This window comes from Zalophus californianus, chromosome 13 (assembly GCF_009762305.2).
Source record: "Zalophus californianus isolate mZalCal1 chromosome 13, mZalCal1.pri.v2, whole genome shotgun sequence".
NCBI lineage: Eukaryota > Metazoa > Chordata > Mammalia > Carnivora > Otariidae > Zalophus > Zalophus californianus.
In genome coordinates, this window is record NC_045607.1 from 94,419,645 (window position 1) to 94,445,446 (window position 25,802).

Here is a 25,802-nt window from a genome sequence, read left to right on the forward strand (position 1 = left end):
AAAAAAAAAAAAAAGAAAGATATTGTGAAACTAAAAGTCGACATAGAATTGAAAACAATAAATGTTAGGAGCAGAGTAAAAGCACTGAAAGTGTTTTATGGTCTTTCCAGTGCCTGGGAAATTGGTAAAAGAAAAGTACACTGTGATAATGTAAAGATGTATGCTATAGTATTTAGAATAATCATTAAATGAGCAGTAAGAGGAAGTAAAATTTCCAAGCTAATAGTGGGAGGAAGAAAAGAATAAGAAAATATATCTAACAAATTCAAAGAACACAGGAGAGAAAAAGAAACATGGAACAGACAGGACAAATACAAAATATATGGTAAGATAATGGATTTAAGCTAAAATATACACTTAGGCCCTGAGCAGCATGGGTTTGAACTGTGCAGGTCTACTTGTAAGTGGATTTTTTATAGTGCACTATTGTAAATTATTTTAACATTTCCTTTTCTCTAGCTTAGTTTACTGGAAGAGTACAGTATATAATACAACATAGAAAATATATGTTAATCAACTGTTATGGTAAGGCTATCAGTAGCTAAGATCTGGGGGAGTCAAAAGTTCTATGTGGATTTTTGACTGGGCAGGGTGTCAGCATCCCTAAGTCCTATACTGATCAAGGGTCAGTATATGCAATTACAATAAATGTGAATGGACAAAATTTAAAAACAGAATCAAATAAAAAACCCAAATTATATGCTGTTTATAAGAGATACATCTAAAACAAAGATGTAGAAATACTGAAAGTAAAGGATAGGAAACCATCCCATGTAAATAATAACCCAACAGAAGCTAGTATAGCTATAGCAATTTCAGACAAACTAGATTTAAAGGCAAAAATCATAAGAGATACTTTAAATTCAACTCACACAGAAGACGTATATCTGAATTTGAATATAACTGATAACATGGCCTCAAAAGGAAAAATCAGAACTACAGTAGGAAATACACAAGCCCACAACCATAGTGGGAAATTATAAAAATTCCTCTTTCAATAACTGATACAATGTTCACAAACACAGTATCTCAGTACAAATGAGATAAGCAAAATAGAGTAGGCAGCTTTAAACTTCCATCCTTCCATAGAAGCATTGAAAAGAACCAGAAACTATCAAAACTAACTTTTTCAGAACTCCAGAAAGCAGTTAAAGGTTTATAGCAACCAAGTAGAAGTAAAAGACCAATCAAGAAAAAGGCAAATTTTTTATTAAGGTTTTTTTATTATTATTATTATTTGAGCGAGAGAGAGAGCATGAGCAGGGGGGAGGCAAAGGGAGAGGGAGAAGCAGGCTTCCTGCCGAGCAGGAAGCCTGACACAGGGCTTGATCACAGGACCCCGGGATCGTGACCTGAGCCAAAGGCAGACGCTTAACCAACTGTGCCACCAAGGCGTCCCTCGGCAAGCTTTTAAGAAGAAAAGCACTGTGGTGTTTTTATAGGTCCCAGGCCCTGCCCATCCCTAGTTTCATAGCTGTCTTGAAGAGGGCAGCCTATGTTCCCAGTGTGGGAACCTGGTCCTTGGTTCTAGAGGGAGCAGAGATCTTACTACAAATTATTATTTTTAAAGAAACCAAGTATTTTTAAAAGATTTATTTTTTTAAAAGATTTATTTATTTATTTATTGAGAGAGAGAGAGAATGATAGAGAGAGAGCATGAGAGGGAGGAAGGTCAGAGGGAGAAGCAGACTTCCTGCTCAGCAGGGAGCCCGATGTGGGACTCGATCCCAGGACTCCAGGATCATGACCTGAGCCAAAGGCAGTCACTCAACGGAGCCACCCAGGCACCCTACTTTTTTTTTTTTTTTTTGAGAGAGAGAGCATGAGTGGGAGGGGCAGAGAGAGAGGGAGAGAGAGTACCAAGGAGACTCTGTGCTCAGTGTGGAGCCTGAGGCAGGGCTCAATCTCACAACCCTACAGTCCTGACCCAAGCCAAAACCAAGACTCAGGCACCCAACTGACTACACCACCCAGGCGCCCCTTACAAATTACTGTGTATGTTTATTCTAAACTGTGTACGGGCCACCCGAAGGACTGACAAGGTACACAGATCTGTCTGTACATATTTGGAACTCTGAGGGCAGAAAAGTGGCAGGCATTCCTCAAAAACATTGTAAGGCAATTTAAAAATCCACAGTTGTTTGGGGCTAAAGGATTACAATCAAGATTGCCTAAAAGCCATAGTAGAAAAGCATGGGAGAGAGTTTCTTTGGGAAATGAGGGCATTGAAAAGTGTGTGTGTGCTTGAGAATTTAGAAAGCCACGTGCATGCTCTATTCAGGATACATTGTCAGAAAAAAAAACCTGAGAAAAACCTAAGCTTTCACCACTCCTCACACTGCAAGCAAGAAGTGAAGACTTAGGCAAATTGTAAATGGCCTGGCTAAGTGTTGAAGGAGTACCCTAGGCCTGAGTCAATCTGTAAAGACAGGGAGAGGTGTTTTTTAAGCTCCTGATATTCACGGAAATCTCAATTACTTAAGCTAAACCTTCACCAAAACCAGCAAATACTGGGAAAGAGGAGAATCTGATTTCTAGAATTATTAATTATAATATGCAAATGCCTGTTTTTCAGCAAGAAATCACAAGTCGTACAGAAATAAAACAGAAAAGTACCGCCCATTAAAAGGGAAAAATTAACAGAAACTGTTGCTGAGGAAAGCTAGACATTGGACTAAAGACTTTAAGATTTATTTATTTAGTTTTAGAGCAAGAGCACATGGGCGGGGGGGGGACAGAGGGAGAAGGAAAGAGAACCCTCAAGCAGACTCTCTGCTGAGTGCAGAGCCTGACTCAGGGCTCGATGCCAGGACCCCAAAATCAGGACTTGAGCCGAAACCAAGAGCTGGCCACCTAACTGAGCCATCCAGGCACCCCTGGACTAAAGACTTTAAATCAGCTGTTTTAAATATGCTCAAAGAGCTAGAGGAAACCATGTACAGATTGAAACCAGGACAACTATGTGAACATCATGAGAATATCAGTAAAAAGACAAATAATAAAAGGAACTAAATAAAAATATCAGAACTGAAAAATATTAACAAATTTGAAAATCTGCTAGAGGGACTCAACAGCAGATTTGAGCAGCACCTAAATAATCAGCAAACTTGAGACCATACAACTGAAGTTATCCAGGGTGAGGAGCAGAAAAAAAAAATGAAGAAACCTATGCAGAGCCTGAGCGATCTGGGGGATACTGTTAAGCAGGCCAATATATACATTATGGGAGTCTCAGGAGAAGAGCGAGAGCGAGAACGGAAAAAATTCCTTGAAGTGCAGAAAGAAAAGATATCAAGTAAGAATTCTATATCCAAAAGAATGACTGTTCAAAGAATGAAAGAGAGGGGCACCTGGGTGGCTCAGTCGTTAAGCATCTGCCTTCGGCTCAGGTCATGATCCCAGGGTCCTGGGATCGAGCCCTGCATCGGGCTCCCTGCTCTGGAGGAAGCCTGCTTCTCCCTCTCCCACTCCCCCTGCTTGTGTTCCTTCTCTCGTTGTGTCTCTCTCTGTCAAATAAATAAAATCTTAAAAAAAAAAAATGGAGAAACTAAGATAAACCAAATCTAAGACAAGTTGTTACTAAAAGGTCTGCCTTACCAGAAATGGTAAAGGGAGTCTTACTGAAGTGGAAGGATAAAAGCCACATGAAGAAATAAAGAAGGTAACTACGTAGATAAATATCCTGTACTTTTGGTTTTAATTCCTTTTTTCCCTATACGACTTAAAGGGCAAATGCATTATGCAATAATAATAAATGTTAATGGGCACACAGTGTATAAATAGTGGGGAAAAATACAAAGGGGGAGAGAGATGGAGATGTATACAATCAAACTAGGTCATTTTAAGATGTTAACTGTAATCCCTATGGGAATCAATTAGAAAATAACTAAAATATATAACCAAGTCAAGAAGGGAATACAAATTATACAATACAAAAGAACTAAATTTTTTTAAAGGCAATAACTGGAGGAATTGAGAAATGAAAACCTATACAACCGAAAACAAAGAGTTAAAAGTCAGAATTCCTTCCTTATCCCTAATTACTTTAAATGTAAATGTATTAAACTTCCAATTAATAAGCAGAGATTAGCAGAATGGTTAAAGAAGCATCGTCAATCTATATGCTGCTATCAAAGATTGACTTTAGATACGAAGGCACAAAGAAGTTACAAGTAAAAAGATGGAAAAAGAGAGCTGGGGTGGCTATTTTATTACCAGACAAAACTGATTTTAAGTAAAAAAAAAAAAGGTTATAAGAGGTGAAGAATACCATATATTGATAAAAATTGATACATCAAGGTATGACAATTATAGATACATCAAAGTATAACAATAACATATGCACCTAAAATAAAGCCCCAAATTATATGATGCAAACATAGAACCTTGAAAGGAGAAATGAACAGTTCTACAGTACTGTAGACTTTAATTTTAATAAAGGTTAGAACAATGAGACTGATCAATAAGGAAAGAGAGAACCTGGAAAGTACCATAAGCAAATTAGCCCTAATAAAATTCTACCCAACAAGAACAGAATGCACTTTCCTTTCAAGTGCATATGGAACCTCCCCAGAATAGGCCATATATACGGCAACAAAACAAGTCTCAATAAATAAAACAAATAATATAAATATAATACAAATCTAAAGATTGAAATACTAAAAGTATCTTTTCTAACACAATAAATGAAATCAGAAATCAGTAACAACAAAAGTGCTAGAACTGTCATATATACAGACACTAAACGTACTCAAACAACCGAAGGGTCAAGGAAATGATCACAAGGGAAATTAGAAAATAACTTGAGAGCAAGATGGAGTAGGAGACCTAAATTTCTTCTGGTCCCAGGAATTCAGCTGAATAGGGATCAAACCATTCTGAACACCTACGAACTCAACAGGAGATCGAAGAGGAGAGTAGCGACAACTCTCTGAACAGAGAAGCGACCACTTACTGGAAGGTAGGACGTGCGGAGAAGTGAATCCGAGGCGATATTCGGGAGGATAGACGGCGGGGGAGGGGCCTCCGTCGGCCGCTTCTGGCAAGTGCTAGAGCCGCGGAGCACAAAATCGGAACTTTTAGAAGCCGGCTCCGCGGAGGGACGTCGCTCCAGTGGCTAAGCGGGGGGTGGAGCCCTCGCGGGACAGTGTGGTCTCAGGACCCTCGGGGTCACAGAGAGACCGGGGGAGCCTGAGTGCGGCAGAGCTCCCAGGGATCGGAGCGGGGAAGCCGGCTGCAGAGACGGAGCCGAGGCGCGGGCTCTCAGCTGGGGGTGGCCATAAACTGTGATCCGCGGCCCAGTCGGGCCACTGCTCCTCCAGCAGGGACCCAACAAGCGGCAGAGCCGGGGAGACTCCCCTTCCTCCCCCAGGAGGAGCGGCGCGGGAGCGCACCGCAGGGATCTGCTGGGTTTGGAGACTCCACACGGGGTCGGGTGCCAGAGATAGAAACGCTCGGTCACAGGCCGGGTGAGCACGGACTGCGGCCGGAGACCGGGGACAAGGGAGTGACTGCTTTTCTCTGGGGGCGCACTGAGGAGCGGAACCCCGAGTTCTCAGCTCCTCCGGGTGGAGATTGGGAGGCCACCATTTTCACCCTGGTCCTCCAAGGCTGTACCGAGAGCTTGCAGGGAACAAAAGCTCCTGAGAGCAAACCGGAGCAGCTTGTTTAGCCCGGACTGACAAGGGCGGGGCAATTCCGCCTCCGGCAAAGACATTTGGGAACCACCAGCAACAGGCCCCTCCCCCAGAAGATCAGCCCGAACAGCCAGCCAGCCAAGACCAAGTTTACCGATCAAGGAGAATGGGAGAACTCCAGCGCTAGGGGAACACTGCACATAGAATTCATGGCTTTTTCTCCATGATTCTTTAGTCTTTCAAAGTTAATTTTTTTTAACTTTTAAAAAAAATTTTTCTTTTTCCACCAACATCTTATCAATCTTTTTTATTTTTCATTTTTAGAGTCATATTCTATCCCTTCATAGTAGTTAACCTTATTTTTGGTATACATATATAAGTTGTCCTCTCTTTAAAATTTTGGGATACAAGTTTCTTCTAACAGACCAAAATATATCCTAAATCTCTAGTGTATGGCTTTGTTCTAGTCTCCTGCCTGATCACATTCTCCCTTTTTTTTTTTTAAATCCTTTCTTTTTTCAACCAACTTCTTATTAATTCCTTTTATAAAATCTTTTATAATTTTCATCTTTACAGCCATATTCCCTCCATCATATTTACCCTTATTTTTGTACATATGTAAGTTTTTCTTCAAAATTTTGGGAAGCAATTTCTTCTAATAGACCAAAATATTCCCAAAATCTAGTGTGTGGCACTGATCTATGCAATTGCCTGATCATATTCGATCATATTCTGTTTATCTTTTTTTCTCTTTTTTCTTTCTTTCTCTTTCTTTTCCCCTGGTTTCAGGTCTCTTCTGATTTGTTTAGTGTATATTTTTCTGGTGTTGTTACCCTGTTAGCATTTTGTTCTCATTCATCTTTTCTCCTCTGGACAAAATGACAAGATGGAAAAAAATCACCTCAAAAAAACCCAAACGGACCTAATCTGCCAGGGACCTAATCAATATGGACATTAGTAAGATGTTGGAACTAGAGTTCAGAGTGACGATTTTAAAGATACTAGCTGGGCTTGAAAAAAGCATGGAAGATTTGAGAAACCCTTTCTGGAGAAATAAAAGAACTAAAATCTAACCAAGTCAAAATCAAAAAGGCTATTAATGAGGTGCAATAAAAATGGAGGCTCTAACTGCTAGGATAAATGAGGCAGAAGAGAGAATTAGGGATATAGAAGACCAAATGATGGAAAATAAAGAAGCTGAGAAAAAGAGAGATAAACAACTACTGGATCACGAGGGCAGAATTCTAGAGAGAAGTGATACCATAAGAAGAAACAATATTAGAATAATTGGGATCCCAGAAGAAGAAGGAGAGAGAGGGGCAGAAAGTATATTGGAGCAAATTATAGCAGAGAACTTCCCTAATTTGGGGAAGGAAACAGGCATCAAAATCCAGGAGGCACAGAGAACCCCCCTCAAAATCAATAAAAATAGGTCAACACCCCGACATCTAATAGTAAAGCTTACGAGTCTCAGAGACAAAGAGAAAATCCTGAAAGCAGCTTTGGATAAGAGGTCTGTAACCTACAATGGTAGAAGCATTAGATTGGCAACAGACCTATCCACAGAGACCTGGCAGGCCAGAAAGGACTGGCATGATATCTTCAGAGCACTAAACGAGAGAAATATGCAGCCAAGAATACTATATCCAGCTAGGCTGTCATTGAAAATAGAAGGAGAGATAAAAAGCTTCCAGGACAGGGCGCCTGGGTGGCTCAGTTGGTTAAAGCGACTGCCTTCGGCTCAGGTCATGATCCTGGAGTCCCGGGATCGAGTCCCGCATCGGGCTTCCTGCTCGGCAGGGAGTCTGCTTCTCCCTCTGACCCTCTTCCCTCTTGTGCTCTCTGTCTCTCATTCTCTCCCTCTCAAATAAATAAAATCTTAAAAAAAAAAAAAAAAAAAGCTTCCAGGACAAACAAAACTAAAGGAATTTGCAAACATGAAACCAGCCCTCCAAGAAATATTGAAAGGGGTCCTCTAAGCAAAGAGAGAGCCTAAAAGTAACATAGACCAGAAAGGAACAGGGACAATATACAGTGACAGTCACCTTATAGGCAATACAATGGCACTAAATTCATATCTTTCAATAGTTACCCTGAATGTAACACATAACAATTGGCAATGACAATTCGGCAATCCTCTTATCAGACAAATTAGATTTTAAACCAAAGACTATAATAGGAGATGAGGAAGAACACTATATCATACTTAAAGGGTCTATCCAACAAGAAGATCTAACAATTGTAAATATCTATGCCCCTAACATGGGAGCAGACAATTACAATTAATAACAAAAGCAAGAAACACATCAACAACAATACAATAATAGTGGGGGACTTTAACACTCCCCCTCACTGAAATGGACAGATCATCTAAGCAAAAGATCAACAAGGAAATAGAGACTTTAAATGACACACTGGACCAAATGGACTTCACAGATATATTCAGAACATTCCATCCCAAAGCAACAGAATACACATTCTTCTCTAGTGTCCATGGAACATTCTCCAGAATAGATCACATCCTAGGTCACAAATCAGGTCTCAACCGGTACCAAAAGATTGGGATCATTCCCTGCATATTTTCAGACCACAGTGCTTTGAAACTAGAACTCAATCACAAGAGGAAAGTTGGAAAGAAATACATGGAGGCTAAAGAGCATCCTACTAAAGAAGGAATGGGTCAAGCAGGATATTAAAGAAGAATTTAAAAAATTCATGGAAACAAATGAAAAATGAAAATACAACTGTTCAAAATCTTTGGGATGCAGCAAAGGCAGTGCTAACAGGAAAGTATATAGCAATACAAGCCTTTCTCAAGAAACAAGAAAGGTCTCAAATACACAACCTAACCTTACACCTAAAGGAGCTGGAAAAAGAACAGCAAATAAAGCCTAAGCCCAGCAGGAGAAGAGAAATAATAAAGATCAGAGCAGAAATCAATGAAATAGAAACCAAAAGAACAGTAGAACAGATCAACGAGACTAGGAGCTGGTTCTTTGAAAGAATTAACAAGATTGATAAACCCCTGGCCAGACTTACCAAAAGAAAAGAGAAATGACCCAAATAAAATCATGAATGAAAGAGGAGAGATCACAACCAACACCAAAGAAATACAAACAATTACAAGAACATATTATGAGCAACTCTATGCCAGCAAATTAGATAATCTGGAAGAAACAGATGCATTTCTAGAGATGTATAAACTACCAAAACTGAACCAGGAAGAAATAGAAAACCTGAACAGACCTATAACCACTAAGGAAATTGAAGCAGTAATCAAAAATCTCCCAACAAAAGCCCAAGGCCAGATGGATTCCCAGGGGAATTCTACCAAACATTTAAAGAAGAATTAATATCTATTCTTCTGAAACTGTTCCAAAAAATAGAAATGGAAGGAAAACTTCCAAACTCGTTTTATGAGGCCACCATTACCTTGATCCCCAAACCAGACAAAGACCCCATCAAAAAGAATTACAGACCAATATCCTTGATGAACATGGATGCAAAAATTCTCACAATACTAGCCAATAGGATCCAAGAGTACATTAAAAGGATTATTCACCACAACCAAGTGGGATTTATCCCTGGGCTGCAAGGTTAGTTCAACATCTGCAAATCAATGTGATACAATACATTAATAAAAGAACAAGAACCAATAATCCTCTCAATAGATGCAGAAAAAACATTTGACAAAGTACAGCATCCTTTCTTGATCAAAACTCTTCAGAGTATAGGGATAGAGGGTACATACCTCAATATCATAAAAGCCATCTATGAAAAACCCATGGGGAAAAACAGAGCTTTCCCCCTAAGGTCAGGAACACGGCAGAGATGTCCACTCTCACCACTGCTATTCAACATAGAATTAGAAGTCCTAGCCACAGCCATCAGACAACAAAAAGAAATAAAAGGCATCCAAATCAGCAAAGAAGAAGTCAAATTCTCACTCTTTGCAGATTATGATACTTTATGTGGAAAACCCAAAAGCCTCCACTCCAAAACTGCTAGAACTCATACAGGAATTCAGTAAAGTAGCAGGATATAAAATCAGTGCACAGAAATCAGTGGCATTCCTATACATCAACATCAAGACAGAAGAAAGAGAAATTAAGGAGTCGATCCCATTTAGAATTGCACCCAAAACCATAAGATACCTAGGAATAAATCTAACCAAAGAGGCAAAGAATCTGTACTCAGAAAACTATAAAATACTCATGAAAGAAATTGAGGAAGACACAAAGAAATGGAAAAACATCCCATGCTCATGGACTGGAAGAACAAATATCGTGAGGATGTCAATGCTACCTAGAGCAATCTACACATTCAGTGCAATCTCTATCAAAATACCATCTACTTTTTTCAAAGAAATGGAACAAATAATCTTAAAATTTTTATGGAACCAGAAAAGACCCTGAATAGCCAGAGGAAAGAAAAGCAAAGCTGGCGGCATCACAATTCCGGACTTCCAGCTCTATTACAAAGCTGTCATCATCAAGACAGTCTGGTACTGGCACAAAAACAGACACATAGATCAATGGAACAGAATAGAGAGCCCAGAAATGGACCCTCAACTCTGTGGTCAACTCATCTTTGACAAAGCAGGAAAGAATGTCCAGTGGAAAAAAGATAGTCTCTTTAACAAATGGTGTTAGGAAAATTGGACAGCCACATGCAGAAGAATGAAACTGGACCATTTCCTTACACCACACATAAAAATAGACTCCAAATGGTTGAAAGACCTAAACGTGAGACAGGAGTCCATCAATATCCTAAAGGAGAACACAGGCAGCAACCTCTTCGACCTCAGCCGCAGCAACTTCTTCCTAGAAACATCGCCAAAGGCAAGTGAAGCAAGGGCAAAAAGGAACTACTGGGACTTCATCAAGATAAGAAGCTTTTGCACAGCAAAAGAAACAGTCAATAAAACCAAAAGACAACCAACAGAATGGGAGAAAATATTTGCAAATGACATCTCAGATAAAGGACTAGTATTCAAAATCTATAAAGAACTTATTAAACTCAACACCCAAAGAACAAATCATCCAATCAAGAAACGGGCAGAAGACATGAACAGACATTTCTCCAAAGAAGACATCCAAATGGCCAACAGACACACGAAAAAGTGCTCAACATCGCTCGGCATCAGGGAAATCCAAATCAAAACCTCAATGAGATACCACCTCACACCCGTCAGAATGGCTAAAATTAACAAGTCAGGAAACAACAGATGCTGGCAGAGATGCAGAGAAAGGGGAACCCTCCTACAGTGTTGGTGGGAATGCAAGCTGGTGCAGCCCCACTCTGGAAAACAGTATGGAGGTTGCTCAAAAAGTTGAAAATAGAGCTACCCTATGACCTAGCAATTGCACTACTGGGTATTTACCCCAAAGATACAGATGTAGGGATCTGAGGGGCACCTGGGTGGCTCAGTCTTTAAGCAGCTGCCTTCGGCTCAGGTCATGATCCCAGGGTCCTGGGATCGAGCCCCATGTCAGGCTCCCTGCTCTGTGGGAAGCCTGCTTCTCCCTCTCCCACTCCCCCCGCTTGTGTTCCCTCTCTCACTGTGTCTCTCTCTGTCAAATAGATAAATAAAATCTTTAAAAAAAAATGTAGGGGTCCAAAGGGGTACGTGTACCCTGATGTTTATAGCAGCAATGTCCACAATAGCCAAACTATGGAAAGAGCCAAGATGTCGGGGCGCCTGGATGGCTCAGTTGGTTAAGCGACTGCTTCGGCTCAGGTCATGATCCTGGAGTCCCGGGATCGAGTCCCGCATCGGGCTCTCTGCTCAGCAGGGAGTCTGCTTCTTCCTCTGACCCTCTTCCCTCTCATGCTCTCTATCTCTCATTCTCTCTCTCTCAAATAAATAAAATCTTTAAAAAAATATAAAAAAAAAGCCAAGATGTCGACAGATGAATGGATAAAGAAGATATGGTATATATATAGAGAATAGAATATTATGCAGCCATCTAAAGCAATGAAATCTTGCCATTTGCAACAACGTGGATGGAAATGGAGGGTATTATGCTGAGCGAAATAAGTCAATCAGAGAAAGACATGTATCATATGACCTCACTGGTATGAGGAATTCTTAATCTCAGGAAACAAACAGAGTGTTGCTGGAGTGGTGGGGGGTGGGAGGGATGGGGTGGCTGGGTGATAGACATTGGGGAGGGTATGTGCTATGGTGAGTGCTGTGAATTGTGCAAGACTGTTGAATCACAGACCTGTACCTCTGAAACAAATAATACATTATATGTTAAAAAAAAAACAAAAAAAGAAGAAGATAGCTGGAAGGGAAAAATGAAGGGGGGGAAATCGGAGGGGGAGACGAACCATGAGAGACGATGGACTCTGAGAAACAAACTGAGGGTCCTAGTCGGGAGGGTGGTAGGGGTATGGGTTAGCCTGGTGACGGGTATTAAAGAGGGCACGTACTGAATTGGAGCTCTGGGTGTTATATGCAAACAATGAATCATGGAACACTACATCAAAAACTAATGATGTATGGTAATTAACATAATTTTAAAAATAACGAGACAAATGAAAAGGAAAACACAATACATATAAACATTTATGAGGTAAAGCAAAAGAACTTCTCAGAAGCAAGCTTATAGTTGCAAATGCCTACACTGAACAAGATCTTAAATCAATAATCTAACTTTACATAATAAAGTAGAAAATAGGAAATCATAATGAAAAAATAAAGCAAATGAATTACAAATGAAACAAGTCAGTTCTTTGAATAGATTAGCAGATTTACAAAGTTTTAGCAACGAAACTGGATAATTTACATGAAATAGAAAAATCTCCAGAAACACACAAACTACCAGAGCTGACTCAAGAAGAAATGGAAAATCAGACCTACAACATGTAGTGAGATTAAATTAGTAATCAAAAACCTCTCAACAATGAGAAGCCAGACTTTTAAAGAATTAACACCATTCCTTCTCAAACTCTTCCAAGAGTTGAAGACATAGGAATAATTCCCAACTCATTCTATGTGGCCAGCATTAACCTACTACCAAGGCCAGATAAAGACATCACAAGAAAATTACAGACTAATACCCCAATAAATATTTATGCAAAAATCCTCAATAAAATATTAGCAAGCTGAATCCAGTAGCATAACAGGAGTATATATACCATGACCAGGTAGGCTTTATCCCAGGAATTAATGCAAGGGTGGTTTAACATGAAAATCGATCAATGTAATACACCATTAACAAGATGAAGGATAAAGAAACCTATAATCATCTCATTTAATGCAGAGAAAGTATTTGACAATATCCAACTCTCTGTCATAATAAAAGCACTCAACAAACTACAAACAGAACAGAACTCCCTCAATATGATAAAGACCATATATGAAAACCCATAGCTAACATTATATACTCAATGGGGAAAGTCTGTAAGCTTTTCCTTCAAGAAAGAACAAGAAAAGCATACCTGTTTTTGCCACTTCTATTCAATATAATACTAGAAGTTCTAGCCACAGAAATTAGGCAAGAAAAAAAGGCATCCAAATTGGAAAGGAAGAAGTAAAATGATCCCTGTCAGAGATGACAAAATCTTACATGTAGATAACCCTAAAGAATGCACGTGCACACACAGACACACACACACAGAGCTAATTCATGAATTCAGCAAAGTTGCAGGTTACAAAATCAGCTGCATTGCTATTCACTAACAGTGACAATCTGAAAGGAAATTAAAGCAGTTACATTTACAATAGCAGAAAAATCATAAAATATTTAGGAATAACTTTAAGGAGTTGAAAGACTTACACACTGAAAGCCACACAACTCCCAAAGGAAATTAAGACATAATAAGTGGAAAAACACCCTGTGGTCATGGATTGGAAGACTTCCATTGTTACTGTCAGTACTACCCAAAGTGATCTCCAGATTCATTGCAATCACTGTTAAATTCCCAATGGCATTTTTTCAAGAAATAGAAAAACCCATTCCAAAATTCATATGGATTCTGAAGGGACCCCAAATAGCCAAAACAATCTTGAAAAATTAAAGTTGGAAGACTCACACTTCTTGATTTCAAAACTTACTACAAAGCTACAGAAATCAAAATGATGTGATACTGGAAAAGGGAGAGACATATATACCAATGAAAGAGAACAGAGCACCAAGAAATAAACCTTTGCAAATATGGTCAATTCATATTCAACAAGAGTACCAGGTCCATTTGGTGGGGGAAAGGAGAGCCTTTTCAACAAATGGTGCTGGGGAAACTGGTTATCCACATGCAAAAGCATGATACTTGAACCCTTACCTCATACCATATATAGAAATTAAACTGGATGAAAGGCCTAACATAAGAGCTAAAATTACTAAACTCTTAGAAAGAAATAGGGGGGGGCGCCTGGGTGGCTCAGTTGGTTAAGTGACTGCCTTCGGCTCAGGTCATGATCCTGGAGTCCCGGGATCGAGTCCCACATCGGGCTTCCTGCTCGGCAGGGAGTCTGCTTCTCCCTCTGACCCTCTTCTCTCTCGTGCTCTCTATCTCTCATTCTCTCTCTGAAATAAATAAATAAAATCTTTAAAAAAAAAAAAAAAGAAAGAAAGAAATAGGGGGAAAGTTGCACAACATTGGATTTGGCAATAATTTCTTGGCTCTGACACTGAGGAGACTGGCGACAAAAGAAAAGACAGATTAATTGGTCTTCATGAAAATTAAAAACTTGTGCATCAAAAGACACGGTCCAGGGGCGCCTGGGTGGCTCAGTCAGTTAAGTATCTGCCTTTGGCTCAGGTCATGATCCTGGAGTCCCGGGATCGAGCCCCATGTCAGGTGCCCTGCTCAGCAGGGAGTCTGCTTCACCATCTCCCTCTGCCCCTCCCTTCCACTTGTTTTTTCTCTCTCAAATAAATAAATAAATCTAAAAGAAAAAAGACACTGTCCACAGAGTAAAAAGGCAGTCCATAGAATGGGAAAAAGTATTTGCAGATCACATTATCTGATAAGGGATTAAAATCCAGAAAATACAGAGAACTCCTAAAACTCAATAACAAAAACAAACAACCTATTAGAAAAATAAGCAAAGGACTTGAACTGCTGTTTCTCTAAAGAAGATCTATAAATGGCCAATAATCACATGAAAAGAGGCTCCACATCCCTGATCATTAGGGAAATAGTAATCAAAACCACAGTGAGATACCACAGTGGTATTAGGGTGGCTACTATTAAAAAAAAATAAAAAATAAAAAGTGTTGGCAAGAATGAAGAGAAACGAACCCTCGTGCACTGCTGGCAGGAATGTAAAGTGGCATAGCCACTGCGGAAAACAGTGTGCAATTCCTCAAAAAGTTAAAAACAGAATTACTATACGATGCAGTGATTCTGCTTCTGGGTCTTCTTGCAAAGGAATTGAAAGCAGGGACTCAAAGCGATACTTGCACACCTAGTTCATGGCAGCATCGCTCACAATAGGTCATAGGTAGAAGCAACCCAAGTGTCCTTCAGTAGATAAATGGATATAATGCGGTGTGCACATACATTGGAATATCATCCAGCCTTAAAAAGAAGGACATTTCGACACATGCTATAACATGGATGACCTTGAGGACATTATGGTAGGTGAAATAAGCCAGTCACAAAAAGACAAATATTGTAGTATTCCACTTCTGTAGGAACCTACAGTAGTCAAATCCATACAGACAGAAAGTAGAATTGTGGCTGCCAGGGACTGATGGGGTTGGGGGGGATGGAAAGTTCTTTTTCAATGAGGACAGAGTTTCAGTTTTGCAAGATGAAAAAATTATGGGGATGATGGTTGAACAATATTAATGCTTAATGCACTTAAAACGAGCACTTAAAATGGCTAAGATGGAAAATTTTATGTCATATATTTTGCAATTAAAAATTGGAAAAAAAATTTTTAAATTTTAATTGAAGTGTAGTTGACATAAAATACTAAATTAGTTTAAGGCGTACAACATTGTGATTCAAGATGCAGATACGTTACAAAATGCTCACCATCGTAAGTTTATTACAATACTACTATGTTCCCTGTTTCCTTCTCATCCCCCAAAAGAGTAAAGTCAACCTGCGGCACAGCTGTACATTGCAAACATTATGCTGAGTGAAATAAGCCAGACAGGAAAGGGCAAACACTACATGATGCCACTTCTGTCCATAGAAAGTAGAATGAAAGTTAATAGGGGCTGGATAAGCAGAGGCACCAGAGACAGGGACTGGAGAGTATTTTTCTTAGAGGTTTCTATTTGGGATGAAGAAAGCTTTAGAAATGGATGGTGTGATGGCTGCACAACATTGTGAACATGCAGAGTACTACTGAATTACACACTTAAAAGTAACTGAAGGGTGAATGTTATGTTATATAGATTTACCACAGTAAAAATAAAAAATATTTTAAAAAATCTTAGTAAAAGACTCTCTGCCTTTCAAACACTGAGATTAGCGAGCTGGTGAGATGGGGTACGGCCTGCGCGGGTATGAGAGCCCACGTGCTGGGAGTCCAGACGGCGAAGGGGAGACTCGCCTGCCCGGGCCCAGGGGGAGGACCCCGCGGGGCCAGGGGGCTTGGCTGAGGACTCCCAACTTGATCACAGAATATACCAGAGAGGGAGTTTGAGGCATTAGGGCCCCAGGGCTGCCGCTGTCTGAAGAGAGCTGCTGTCACTGGTCACTTGAAGGACACAGGGAGGCTCGGGTACCATGTGCGCGGCAGGAGTGCAGAGAGCATCAGGGCCGCAGGGGACAAGACTGATTGACAACTGGGCTGAAAAGCCAGTCCCAGTACATTTTAAACAACTGCAAACACCCAAAGTTAGTTCTCTTACACGGTTCAGTTAGGCTAAAGAGCAGTAATAAAGAGTATGAGGAAATTAATAATTATATTGCTTCAAACCACAGTGGAAATTACAAAACAATTTGAACTGACGGTTAAAGAAAATGCTATATATCATCAAAACCTTTAGTATTCAGATAAAACCATGAGAGTGATTTTTATAGGTTGAACGCCTGTATTAAAAAACAAGAAAGGCTGGAAATCAATGACCTGCACATCTCAAACATTCTCGAACAGCAAAAGCCGCCCAGACATGGAAGGAGATAATAAAAGGAGAAACTAATGACACATAAAAAGTATCAGAGCCAAAACGAGTCCTTTGAGGAGGCTAATAAGGGTTATGAGCCCCTAAGGAGGCTGCACAGGAGAGGGAGGGAGGGGCATGCGCGCAAAAGCCACCAACATCAGAAACAAAAAACACAACATCACTACAAACTGTGAAGACAGGATGTTATGAGCAGCTTATGTCAATTAATTTGAAAACTTAAATTTAGGTATTTACCAAATGTTAGAAAAGCAGGGCTTAACAGAAAGAAAAAACAGAAAACCCAAATGGCACAGAAAGTATAAAAGAAATTGAGCCCGTAACGAAAACCTTACCCTCAGGGGATGGAGAGATGTGTGAGCAACACAGCAAAATGTCAGCCACCAGCGTGTGGGCGGGGGCACACGCACGTTCACTGTGCAATTTCCAGCACTTCTGTATGTTTGAAATTTTTCAAAACAAAAGGTCATAGGGAACCTTCCCGCACTCACAAAAAGACCCCGCAGACCAGACGGGTTCATCGGTGGACTGTGCTAAACATTGCAGGAAGAAGGGACGCAACCTTGCACAGATGGCCCCTGAAGCCCGAGCCGGGACTGCTCCTCCCGGCAGGTGGTGAAGCTGGCCCAGCGCCGTCACAGGGACGCGTTGCACGACAGAGCCCAAGACGGCAGCCCCGCGCACTGCCGGACGCCCGCGGGGCGCTCCCCCCTCCCCCTGCGCCCCTTCCGCCTGGGCAGCCCGCGCCCGCTGCGCCCCACTTACGGCCTGTGGCTCGCTCGCGGCTGGGGGCCAGCCCGCCGTGACCTCCATGCCGTGCAGCCTCTGCGTCTGCTTCAGTTGGTTGAGCGAGGGCTTCAGCTGGGCGGCCCCCACCGTCTTGCTCGTCCACTCGTCCACCAGCTTGTGCAGGTCATCCGTGAAGGTGCCTGTCTTGTTGTTGCTGTTGTTTGCCTGGGCCTGGACGTGCAGGGTGGGCTGGGGGCCCGGCTCGGGGCCCGGGACCAGGCTGCTGGTGGAGGACCCTGGGGAAGCACACACAGGCCGGGTTGGCAACTCTGCACACAGCACCGCCGACCTGCTGCAGTCATTCGTACAGTGGTCTTGCTTAGGCCAGGCAACACCTTGCTTCAGGAGATGGTCTGCATTTGGGGGCCTGTGTGCCAGCTTTAGACACTGTGGAACCTGTCCACAGGCTGTAAGGACCAGGCCGTGCCAGGCCAAAGGACAGGACCCGAGACGCTGGCAGCCTTACTCGGCATCCACTCTGCCCATGCTGCCCAGGAACCCCCGACTCCCACGTGTGAGGGAGCTCAGAAAACTGGGGGCGGACCCCCAGGCTTCTGCGCCCTGAGCAGGAACAAACATGAGAATGCCGAGTGCTCAGCCTGCGGCAGCCACTGCCATCCACCCAGCAAAGGGAAAAGGCCTGAGAGGCTTGGTCGTCGGAATGCTAATGGATTTAGTGGTTTGGAAATTTAAGACACAAAATTGTGCCTCTCCTCACCAGAGCATGTAAGGAAGGTATTAATAAAGTGTGCAAACACCCAGTGCCTTCAACTTTGGGCCCCCAAGCTTGGAGACGTTTGCGGGGTGCAGGGTGTTTGCACCAGCAGGAACCGGGAGGCCCGGGGGCTATGTTTCGGGGGGGCGGGGGGAGGCTGCACAAAGAAGTCACACTCACCTACTTCACTGAAGGATTAATTTTAAATGACCAACATGGGACTTTTTAATTCTTTTTAGATTGTGACCCCCACCTCCACAACATAGAATTTCTGATGAGCAATTTAGAATAAGCCAATTTAAAATGTTTCTGCATTAAAAAAATAGTGTAACGACCATCTCTTCAAACAAGCGGTTGCAAAATGTAGTCTAGAGTGGCTAGCAATGAAAAAGCACGGGCACAAACAGTTCAATATTAGTGATGGAATTTTACACACACAGCTATTTCTACATGAATGTTTCAGCCAGAAAAGAAAAAAGGAGAAAAAAAAAAAAAAGGTGTGAGGTGAGGGTGGTGGGCGGCCTAGGTGGACTGATACCCATTTCATCCCGGCATCTCTCCTCGGGGGCACTCATCTTTAGCACTTCAAGGACATACTCATTCCTACGGTTTTGGAAAAGGAGCCAATTAACAGTTGGCAATGTGTGGACGTTCCGGGGAAGGGGAGTGTCAGCGTGTCAACCGGCCAGGACACACAGACTCTAGGAGCCATGGAGACGCGAGGGGCACCCGCGGGTGGCTTTCCCTCCAGGCAGAGGCAAAGCGGTGCCCTTGGAGGGTGGGCGCGGAGCAGACGCGCGCCCGCCGGCCACAGAGACCCTGATGTGCACTAGCCACATGAAAGCCCATGCGATGGAGAGCAGACAAGGGGTAAAAAACCCGATAATTACGACTGCTGTGCTCTTTGCCTAGACAGAGACGCTTCAGGGCAGACCCTGCAAGGGAAGAAGAAACGACACAAGACCACAGGGTTAGGCAGGACAGCACACACGGGGGACAAGCCACCACACTCTAAGCACAAGTCATCAGTGTGCAAGGAAGAGCAAAGGCCAGCGCTTCAGAGAGGGGACCAGCCACCTGGGCTAACTGGGCGGCCCCGAGTCAGTGTGCGGGTTCACGTGAGCTTCGCCGAGGGGCGGAGGTGCAGGGCCAGGCCCCAAGCTTCAGGTAGAAGTGAGTGTGTCTCTAAAAGCGTATTCAAAAAAGAAAAAAAGAAAAAAAGAAAAAAAAAAACAAAAAACAAAAAACAAAAAAGCAAAGCACACCAGTTGGTTTTCAAACAAAAGGCTTCTGGAGCCCCACTGATTGAGGCAAAAAACACACTAAAAGTCAGCCAGGAGAGCTCAGTGGAGCCCTCCGGCTCTGCCTGCCCCATAGGCCCATGGGAGATTTGTTTTCCAAGTGCAAAAAGATACATTGTTTTGCAGGTTTGAGGCCAATCCCAGATCCCAGGCGGCTGCCATGACCAGACCAGTGGTGCACGTCAAGGGGAAAGTACAGGGGTCCTATCTGGGGAGGTGGAAAGCAGGGCTGGCCCCAATTTCCTGCACTGCTGCTGCCTCATCTGGTATCCCAAGTCCACTGGGACAGGGAGAGGCTCGTCACTCTGCCTCCACTAAGCATCAGGCCCTGCGGTCCTGCAGGCTGTCTGTGCCGCCCGGCACATCCTGACGGTCCGTGCCCACCTGGAGGGCAGACGAGCTGGCCCTTCAGGGAGCCGGGCAGGCACAGTTCGGGCATCCCCAAGGTCACTCAGCAAGGCTGTGCTATCAGAGAGGGTCAGAAAGGGTCGGCGCTCCTGCCCCAGCCCCTCACCTGAGCAGGATGCCCCCCACCCCCCCACACTCCCTGAGGAGCTGCCTTGCACCCTTGCCAGGGAAGGCGGGTTGTCACCCCTGTGTTTGAGAAGAGAGGACAAAGGTCAGCCCAGGCTCCAAATGAATTGTTCTTCTAGTTCAAATGGGAGATGATGTTCTGTTGGGGTCTGTAATGTGCAAATAACGACGAAGGGGCCAGGCAGGAGTGGTTCAGACCAGTCGTCTCTCAGTGGGAGCTCTGCAGGGCCTTTGCTGGCCTGTGTCCTGACATGGAATCCCACTGGGAGCACCAGGTCCTTTGGGGGCTCCGTGGCACTTGGGTCCCAGGCTCTGACTGTGCAGGGCACCAGGTGAGGCACAGACTTGCCCATCCAGACCCTGGGGCCTCAGCAGGTCCCATACAGACGGCCCAAGGACATGGGATCGGCCAGCCAGCCAGCCAGCTCCCCGCAGCCTGACAGCAGCGGGTTCTTTCGGGGCTGATTCCCGCCATCCTCTCAATGAACAACGGGAGCTGCCTGCTGGGAACCACCAGAGAAGCCTGGGCCTGTGGTCAAGGGCCCCAGAGGTGGGGCCACCGGCCACCATGCTCACAGCTGGAGAGCAACAACTGGCCCACAGAGGTCTGCACACCCTCACTGGGCACGGCCCACAGGGAGCACAGACACTCCCTGCCCTCAGTGAACCTCTAATCAGAAACTGACTCCACACTAAGGTCATGCTGTCCCGTGCAGTGCAGAGCTGCAGCTGAGCACGGATGTGTCTGGTGACGAGCCCTCACTCATGCCACAGCCCTGCCCAGCCTCGGGGGGGTCCCCTGGACCTCCTCCCTAGTGCCTGTGCCCTGCCCTTGATGCCCACACGCAGATGGCTGATGAATACACCTCCACCGAGCCCCGCTCAGCTCCCTCCACACCGGCGTATACACTGCACTCCTGCCTGGGCCGCTGGGCTACAAGGCAGCAGTGCAAGGGCACCAGGATGCACAGGACCCACAAGAAACCCTCACGCGGCAGGAGGTCTCCCCTGCAGGACTTCTGTCCTTAGCCAAGGCCTTGGGAAGAGCCGGCTTGAGGCCCAGAACTACCTGGGGAAGCCTGCACCTGGGCAGGGGTGCAGGTGGAGAGCCATGTGGCCAGCTGTTGGGAAATGTTCTCCCAGGCTGGGAAAGGGCCGGGGGATCTCTGGAAGGGACACACAAGCTGCTTCTGGTGTGGATGGCCAGCCCTGCCAGGCACCGCCACCATCCTGACCCTCGCCTGGCTGCCAGGAAGATGCCAGAAATGCAAGGTTCTCTGCCACCGACAGACTGCTGGAGGTGTGGACCGGGCCTCGGGGCCCTCAGCACACTTGCCACAGCCTTCAAATACTGAGGAGGCTCACAAGGGGCTCCAGGGGCAGTGGCCTTGGAGCAGACCAGCCGGGGGCCTCCCCGCTCGCCCCTTGATGAGAGGCACGCCTCCAGCCGGTTGGGCTCACCCTGCACCGTGGTATTAGACACTCGGTCCTGGCACCAGCACCATATAAGCTGCCAGCACCAAAATGCCACTGGTTTCTTTTTAACAAGCCATCAAGTCCTCCCAGCGCCGAGCGAAGTGCCAAAACGAGTCCGTGAAGCATGAAATGGGAGGCGTCCCTGCTCTGCCCTGCCCTGCCCTGCATGACTGCCCCAAGGACAGCCTAGCCTGGGTGTCCGAAGGCTGTCTCCCACGCCCACTGCAGCGGGTCCCCACAGGGAGGGTCCAGGACAGCACAGGGCGAGGGCAGGGCCTGGGCAGCCTTCCCAGGGGCCGCAGGGACAGAGCCGCTGCCGCATGGATGGCAGGCTGACGGCGCGCGAGAAGGCGCATCCGAGGCTCGCTGTGCAGACGCCCTGGAGCTGTCGGCGCCTGTGTCTCGGCAGGAGCTGGGGGGGGGGGTGGTGTCTGACGCCGCGCCCCCCAAATCCCAAAACGTGGGCCCCAAGTTGCCCTAAGCCCTCCCATCGGCCCCAAGGAGGGGTCTGTGCCCAGGGCCTCACCCTGTCTGCGCTCCGTGGGGGCCGGCCCTGCCCTCCCAACAGCGGGCCTGTCCGGGTGCCCACCCCAAGGAGGCACCCAGGCTTTGTTTGTCCTTTGCACGTTCTTCCTCCCAGGCCCAGCCGCCTTTCCTGCATGGGGTCCCCTCCTGGCGGCCTGCAGCTGCCTGGGGCTCCACCCCTGCTCGTCTCTGACCCGGCCTGGGTGCCCTCAGGGACTCTGCACATCACAGAACTGTTACAGTCTTGTAACTTAACACAGACTGTTTTCCCGGAGCCGTGCAAGGCCATGCACAGAAGGCCTCTGGCCTTCTCTAGCTGCAGGCTGCACCAACTGCACCCACACCCTGCGGCTACAGCCCCCCCTTGCTGCTGGCCTGGATCCCGGATGCCCAGACCCCAGAGTGGGCCCACCTCGGGGTCTTCCCACAGCCCTGCCCTGAATGCCCTTCTCTCTGCCACGTCTCGGCCCTTGGGGCTGTGACCAGGCTTTCCTGGGTGCCTGCGCATCCTCGGGCCTCTTGAGCTCCCCAGTCAGCAAGAAAGCAGGCGACTGGCTCCCGGAGAGGCCGCGGGCTGGGCAGACCCCGGCGCACACGGCCTGGAGGGTGCGTCTTCACACACCCTTAGGCCACACGTCTGCAGGGGACACAATCTGCCGCATGCTTTCCTGACCAGCAACCTCAGAGCCCGTGGGGGGCCACGCTGTGGCCACGGTAACCAAGAGCTCCGCCGAGTCGTGCTTGCAAAGGGCCATTATGGAAATGGCGACGTCAGGGGGTGCACAGCCCCGGGGCAGACGAGGCCACCAGGCCAGCACACACCACCACCCAAACTCAGCGCCCCCGGGCCAGGCGCCCTGGCTGCCACCAAGCCCTGCCTTACACGTTCCTTTCCTCTTGGCCACAGAGACAGAAGTAAAGCCTAAACCACTTGTCCCTGCGGTGCCTCCCATTTTTTTTTTTTTTTTTTTAATCTTGGAGTAACAACAGTAAAACAAGCGAAGACCCCTGAACAAGAATGCAGAATCACACGGGTACAGACGCGGAGCAGGGGCCTGAGAGGAGCACACGGTGCCTGGCCGCTCGCACCTCTTCACCCCACGCACCCCAGGGAAAGCACCACCTGCTCGAAGTACCCCCCTTCCTGCGCCCCTTCCCGCGCCTGACCAGAGCCGTTCCCAGCAGCGATGCAACCGCTCATCTGACCGCGAGATGCCTGGAGACCCAGGTGCCCTCCCCCCATCGTCCCCAGGAGACAGCCACGCGCTCTCGGGCAGAACAGGACCGGCGAGTGACCCAGGGAGCGGGAAGCGCTCAGACCTCCCCCCTCCCCCCAGCTCAGCAGCTAACCAGCGGCTCAGCTGGGACACCTGTTAGGAGACGAGGACCACTGGACAGTCCCTGGGAATCGCTGTGGTTCTGTGCCTCTGACCTCTGCTCCCTGGGGGAGGGTGACATGGCCCTTCTGATGGGGATGGATGTCCACTGTGGACGTGGCCTCAGGTCCCGACAAACACAATGTATCTTTATTGTACCAGCAAAAAGCCACGTGCCCCAAACCAGCATTTCCAACCCAATTGAGCAAAGCTTAATTTTGGTGTTAAACAAAAACCTGAAAACCCCACAGCTTTGGATTCATTTTCCAATTGTTCTGAGGGAGGAAATAACTTTGGATGGCCCTGAGCAGGTGCGCCCTTCCTGGACAGGAATCCTGGGTGCCAGCAGGACATCCCAGGAATCTGAGGGCCACCGGGGCTGAGGTTTGGTTGAGCAGAGCTCGGAGGAGCTGCGTGACTGACTTCGTGTCAGGTCTGTGAGGTGAGAGCAGTTCACCAAGTAAAGTGCTCCAGCTAGAGACCAGGAGGGGCTGGGCCAGAGGGAGAGCCAGCGTGGAGGCTGGGACTTTCCAGGACACCGAGAGGTTCCCCAGGTGCCCAGAGAGCAGGGAGGGGTGGGGTGTCCTAGCTGGAGCACCTTCTCTCAGCCTTTCCACATGCAGGGAGCGGGCGTGGGGTAACGGTGCTGAGTGCTGCGGCCCTTGTACAGAAGTCACACCCTCCAGTGACCTTCTAGAACTGTCTCAGCTCGCTACGTGCAAGTCTTCAGAACCCAGACGCGTGTGAGACACACCATGCGTCTAGAGAAGGCCGGGGCTGTCTTTGTCACTGGAACTGGGGACAGTGGACGTGTGTATGCGCCACAATTGCAACAGAAATAAAACTACGTCCAACGTAAAAAATACAAAATTAAACAAATGGGTGAGGAGAAAACCGCAGAGCGCTTTGGGGGCCTGGGGGGGGGGGCAGGGTGCCTGAGGCTGGGGGCGGGCGAGCCGCTGCACATGCTTCTGGCCCCGGGCGTGAGCTGAGTGCATGCGCCGGCCATTCTGGGCCAGGAGGGCGGGTGTGGGCAGGGCTCTGCGCTTGGTGTTAAACAGGTGGCTGCAGTGGGCAGGGGAGGCATCCTACAGAATGTGCGGAAGGTGATGAAGACAGGGAGGGCCAGGAGGTGATAAAATACGAAGAACAAATACAGACAGATGGACACAGACACGGGTCCACTGAGGAATCGAGCGCGAGGTTTGCTACTAGACTTATAGGTCAGTCTCTCAGACGTTGGGTGGTAAACCGTCCAGCCTGCAAATGAATATAGAGGGAAGAAAACAAAGAGACAGGCATCAAGTACAGTCTCTGGATTCGTGCTACACACCACCAGCCACATCAGCCTCGTCACTTAGCATCCACGGCTGCACCTAGCCCAGCCCGGAGGACCACAGCCGCCGACCACGTAATGGAGAGGAGGCACCGCTGGAGCACAGGAGAAGCGGACCCTGGGAGGGCGTGCGGGGCGGGCGGGGGCGGGCGCCGGCAGCGGTCCCCACGACTTCTCTGGACAGAGATGGTGGGGATGGAGCCCCTCCTCGCGCGGCTGCTGCGCCCACGGACGAGGTGACGAACACTTCCTCCTCAAGGCAAACCCCCAGCTCGGGAGCCGAGCCCTCACGCCCCCCTATAGCCGTCCCTCCGGACACAAGGCCCCGTGTTTAGCGGGCAGCCGGGCCAGCGCCTGGGGACCGGCGCAGAGCACACGGCCGACGCCTCGTCTGCCAGGCGGTCCTGGCGCCTTCCCCGGGGCGGCTCTAGCAAAGCACGCCTCCCTCAGACCCACACACAGCCAGACTCGGGGACGGGTGGGCCACCCACTCTCTTTATTCAGAGGCTACATCTACCGGTTTTTCCTCCCGATGCTGTGGGCAGCCTCTGCAGCTGCTCTCGCCCCCTCACTCCACGGGGGCCCTGCGCGGCTAGCACATGCTCGGAGACGGGCAAGCTGGGAATCACCTGGGCCGTGCGCTCCGCCTCCGTCAGTGGCTAAGCCGGAGCAGATGTCTGCAGACAGGGAGGCCCGCATGGAGCAAGGCTGCTGGGTCTGAACTGCCTTCCCACACGGGTCTGAAGCTGCCGCGGGCCCTGCCCCGGCTTGGGCAGGGTCCTTAGCAGGAGGGGCTCTGCTGCAGTCTGACAAGTGACCTGGGGGAGGGGGGGAGAAGGGGTGACAGGCACAGTGAGGCGCTGCGGGTCAGACCAGCCAGCGCGGAGTGCGTCTGTCCTCCCTGCTCGTTGCTGGGTGACCTTGGGGAAGCGGAGTCCCTGCAGGCAAAGGGCACGTGGCCTGGCAGCCTGAGTGCAGGTGTCAGGAAATTCGAGACCGGTCGCCCACGCCGTGCCAGGCG

At 47.0% G+C, this 25,802-nt stretch overlaps 1 protein-coding gene across 13 annotated transcripts in view; it reads right to left on the bottom strand.

Moving 5' to 3' along the window:
- WNK2 (WNK lysine deficient protein kinase 2) overlaps positions 1–25,802 on the bottom strand; it is a 133,286-nt gene that overhangs the window by 11,604 nt on the left and 95,880 nt on the right. For 4 of the 13 annotated variants that reach the window (XM_027615281.2, XM_027615274.2, XM_027615280.2 and 1 more), the window contains exons 25-29: positions 25,411–25,599; positions 24,607–24,705; positions 19,124–19,168; positions 17,495–17,754; positions 17,065–17,164 (exon numbers count right to left, since the gene is read on the bottom strand). In XM_027615281.2, the coding sequence (XP_027471082.2) occupies positions 17,065–17,164; positions 17,495–17,754; positions 19,124–19,168; positions 24,607–24,705; positions 25,411–25,599 (693 nt within the window). The remainder of the gene's footprint in view (positions 1–17,064; positions 17,165–17,494; positions 17,755–19,123; positions 19,169–24,606; positions 24,706–25,410; positions 25,600–25,802) is intronic. The other 9 variants (XM_027615283.2, XM_027615282.2, XM_027615277.2 and 6 more) reach the window with 7 other exon arrangements.